Source organism: Camelina sativa, chromosome 1, assembly GCF_000633955.1.
Source record: "Camelina sativa cultivar DH55 chromosome 1, Cs, whole genome shotgun sequence".
In the NCBI taxonomy this organism is placed as follows: domain Eukaryota; kingdom Viridiplantae; phylum Streptophyta; class Magnoliopsida; order Brassicales; family Brassicaceae; genus Camelina; species Camelina sativa.
The window spans coordinates 17847185-17851788 of NC_025685.1; the positions used below are offsets into that span (position 1 = coordinate 17847185).

Here is a 4604-nt window from a genome sequence, read left to right on the forward strand (position 1 = left end):
GGACCCTCCTGTGAGTTCTTGGGTTGATCTTGATGTGATTTTTACTGGGTTTGATTTTTTTTTTTTGATCATATGATTCTGTTTTCAATTCAGAGAGTACCAAATCTTATTGGAGGTTCTTTTGTTGACTCTCAATCATCATCACATATCGATGTTATCAACCCTGTAAGCTCTCTTAATACTTTTTAGTCCTATTGTGAGTGTTCTTAGTACAAAAAGGTTTGAACTTTGAAGTCAATTTTTCGTTTTGCTTGAATTAGGCTACACAAGAGGTTGTTTCCAAAGTTCCATTGACTACTAATGAAGAGTTTAAGGCGGCGGTATCCGCTGCCAAGCAAGCGTTTCCGTTGTGGAGAAACACGCCGATTACTACCAGGCAGCGTGTTATGCTCAAGTTTCAAGAGCTTATACGCAAGAATATGGTAAACTGCTACTTGGTTTAGGTTGTTTTTTTGATATCTTGACATGTCTTTGGCTGAAAGTTTGAATCTTTTTTTTGTGTAGGATAAACTTGCTATGAGCATTACGACCGAGCAAGGGAAGACGTTAAAGGATTCCCATGGTGATATCTTCCGTGGGTTAGGTTAGTTTTTTTTTTTTCTTACTGTAGGTTTGATTTATATGATTGACAAGCAGAGGAGAACCTTACTGATTAGTTTTTGGTACGCAGAGGTTGTGGAGCATGCCTGTGGAATGGCCACTTTACAGATGGGTGAATATGTTCCTAATGTGTCTAATGGAGTTGATACATATAGTATTAGGGAGCCATTAGGTGTCTGTGCTGGCATTTGTCCCTTCAACTTTCCAGCCATGATTCCTTTATGGGTACCATGCTAATGCCCTTTTATGATAACAGATATGTATATCCTTAATTGTTTATGATTCTCTCTTCCATGAAGTCCGAGTATTTACTGTGTGTTTGTTAGTGCAGATGTTTCCAGTTGCAGTGACATGTGGTAATACCTATATTCTTAAGCCATCAGAGAAGGATCCTGGTAAAGTACTCAAATTTTGTTACCCTTATCCCTTGGGATTATTTTACTAACTAATGGTCACTCCTGTCATGTTTCATTGATGAATGAAATTTTCAAGATTTATAGACTTTCTGATCATGTCTTATCATGAGTGAACATTCACCTTTCTAGCAATGCCATGTGATGCGCTGAATGCTCTTAGATATATCACATTTTCTATATTAGTTAACCGTTGTCCACTATTGAAACGAAGTTCTCTTCTAGTGATGGATTACTGTTAATAAACATATATAGAGAAAACAAAATGTGGTATTGAAACTGGTTGTTAATGTTACTTGCTTTGGGCAGGTGCTTCTGTAATACTTGCGGAATTGGCAATGGAAGCTGGATTACCTGACGGGGTTCTCAATATCGTTCATGGCACTAATGTAGGCTATTTCAAAAATTCTCGCTTAGTTTTCTATTTGTAGTAGGATTTAAATTGTTGCAGAGAGGATTCCCCTTAAAACTGTCCCAAAATGTAATACAGTATGTAGAGATTCCGCAGTATTACCTTCACCTCTTTTTCATTAACAATAATAATGCTTCTCTACATGCCAGGATACTGTGAATGCTATCTGTGATGATGAAGATATAAGAGCTGTTTCTTTTGTTGGGTCGAACACAGTAAGTATATCTTTTGTTGTGCTCTTTTATAGCATGTAGACTTGGGTTTGCGGTTGACCAAGTTATGATTGATAATATTTATAAAATTACATCTAGTCAAATTCCTGTGTAATTAGTTCAGCTAGATAACATAACATACTACTCTATTGCAAAGATAGCTAAATTATACCTTTAAACTCTTCTAAATCTGATGATGGTAGAATTGATTTTCTTCTGAGCTCAAATTTTTGGTTTAACTTGTGTATTCCGTATGGAATTGTTTTGTTTAAAGGCTGGAATGCATATATATGCAAGAGCAGCAGCGAAAGGCAAACGTATTCAGGTAACATCTTGCGTCTTTTCCCCTGTAAAATTCCTCCTCAGTATTAGAGACTAATAATGTCAAATTGCTTATAAAATACTGACTCAGTCAAATATGGGGGCGAAAAATCATGGACTTGTCTTGCCTGATGCCAACATCGATGCCACTTTAAATGCGCTACTTGCTGCTGCGTTTGGTGCCGCTGGACAGAGATGCATGGCACTGAGTACAGTGGTATTTGTAGGAGATGCAAAATCATGGTACTGCTAACTTTCTTTCCTCTATATTCAAATCACTCTAACAAGTTTTAACCTTCTCCAGTATCATATATTCATTTTTCTTGTGATAAACACGCTTGCATGTAACCCTTTTTCCATCCGGAGGTTTTGGAATTCCACAACCTTACTATGCATAAACCATATATAAACATATTTGGGCAACACATCTTTTATTAATTTAGAATGACAGACAACTGTTTGTTGACCTGGATTTAAAAGCTTAGTAACTGAAGAAGCTGTGTGAGGCCAGTTGATTTTCATTTGGTAGTATAAAAAAGATTAGCTTTTAACTTGTCTGATACTAACCAGGGAGGATAAACTCGTAGAACGAGCAAAAGCCCTTAAAGTCACATGTGGGTCAGAACCAGATGCAGACCTGGGTCCTGTGATTAGTAAACAGGTATTTTTGTGCTCAGACCTCTGCCTACTGGTCATGACTACTGCTGAACTTACGTGTGTAATGACCATGTTTAGTGTTGTGTTTGTCTGTTGTTTGATATATATAACGTATTGCTAAATTTTTATATGGCTAGGCCAAAGAAAGGATATGCCGCTTGATTCAATCTGGTGTGGAAGATGGTGCTAAATTGCTGCTTGACGGAAGAAATATTGTGGTATTTACACAATCTCCTAAGTTACTGCTGTTGCAACAGTCTCATCGTGTCTTAAATACAGTCCATTTTTTTACGAAATAGTAATCATCACGAACTACAGAAATATATTGGTCTCGTTGTGTTGGATGATATCGTTGGATTAAAAATCTTTGTGTAATCTTGAAGTCAACAATGGATTAGTCCGAGAAGTTTATACATCTTCTCTCCTAACAAACAGGTTCCAGGATACGAGAAAGGGAATTTCATCGGTCCTACCATTTTATCTGGTGTTACTCCAGACATGGAGTGTTACAAGGTATGATTATTCTGTACTTCAGCAAAATAATCCATAGTCTGCTTGAAACTTACATTTCTTTTGTCCTTTGGCACATTGCAGGAGGAAATCTTTGGTCCCGTTCTTGTATGCATGGAGGTCAGATTGGAACAAGATAGTTTTATTCCAATCATTTCATTCACTTTTTTATATATTCGTGTGATTTTATGACCTCTGATGCCCTTTTGACATTCATTTACAGGCAAGCAGCTTTGATGAGGCCATATCCATAATAAATAAAAACAAGTAAGCACCCTTTTTTTTATATCTCAATACTAATATTATTCCTCGCATGTTTTCTCAACAATTTGGTATTCACGCTTTCAACAGGTATGGGAACGGTGCTGCGGTTTTTACTTCGTCGGGGGCAGCAGCAAGAAAGTTTCAGATGGAAATTGAAGCAGGACAGGTATAAAGAACTTAGACCTGATAAAATACTACAGTTTTTGTATACAACACTAGGTTGACCTGTCTTTTGTTGTGGTTAAATGTTCCCAGATCGGTATTAATGTTCCAATCCCGGTTCCATTACCGTTCTTCTCCTTCACTGGGAACAAGGCCTCTTTTGCAGGAGATCTTAACTTCTATGGTAAAAAGATTGTCATCAAAACTAAACAGAAGAAGATGTATGCATACTCTTTCTCTTGGCTTATATACTCGAGTTTGGAATATTGTTGCAGGCAAAGCAGGAGTGGACTTTTTCACTCAGATCAAGACAGTGACACAACAGTGGAAGGATATTCCAACTTCAGTANAATTCATAGATTTTCTTGTATTGTAAAAGATTTTCAAATCTTTCTTTGTGATTCTAACTACTATAATTTGTATCATTTTATTAGATTTGAATAGAATTTTAATAGAATTGAAAATGGATAAATTCTTCTAGTTTCCATCTAACAAAATAGTAGACTAGTTTCAAACAACAGAAACAAATTGAAAATGGATAAATTCGCTCCTTCATCCTCTATCCACGAAGGCTAGGAGTTAAAAATTCAACAGAAACAAACACTACAATAGTTTATTAGAGGGTGAATGTCATGAAAACCCACTTTGGGTGTGAGTTCTGTCACAAAAACCCACTCATGGTATACTTTCCCAAGTTTTTTGCTTATGTGTCCACTTTCCTTTTACATTTTTGCTCTTACTAACAACTTACCTCTCTTTCTCTCCTTCTTTTCTCTCTTTTTCTCTTCTTTTTTGTTGTTAACACTTTAACAAAGTAAAATATATTTATTTGTTATCATAAAACAAATTTTCTATTTATTTATATAAAATATGTTATGATTATATATTTTCTACATTTTAAGATACATATTGCTATATTTTTTATGAATTTTTAGATTATACAGTATCCATCAGTCGTTGAACATTTGTTCAATTATAAGTGGATAATCAATTGCAGTATTGTTAATAGATAGTTACTTGTGTTTATTCATACAAAATATACATACATAAATT

The 4604-nt window shown here is 35.5% G+C and overlaps 1 protein-coding gene across 1 annotated transcript in view; it reads left to right on the forward strand.

Annotated features, from left to right (window-relative positions):
• LOC104793539 (methylmalonate-semialdehyde dehydrogenase [acylating], mitochondrial-like) overlaps positions 1 to 3897 on the forward strand; it is a gene marked incomplete at its 3' end in the record, with an annotated part of 7482 nt that extends 3585 nt beyond the window's left edge. The window contains 10 exon segments of the mRNA XM_010519904.2: positions 1912 to 1962; positions 2050 to 2201; positions 2529 to 2619; positions 2753 to 2833; positions 3051 to 3128; positions 3210 to 3245; positions 3349 to 3392; positions 3477 to 3555; positions 3645 to 3735; positions 3827 to 3897. Of these exon segments, the coding sequence (XP_010518206.1) occupies positions 1912 to 1962; positions 2050 to 2201; positions 2529 to 2619; positions 2753 to 2833; positions 3051 to 3128; positions 3210 to 3245; positions 3349 to 3392; positions 3477 to 3555; positions 3645 to 3735; positions 3827 to 3897 (774 nt within the window).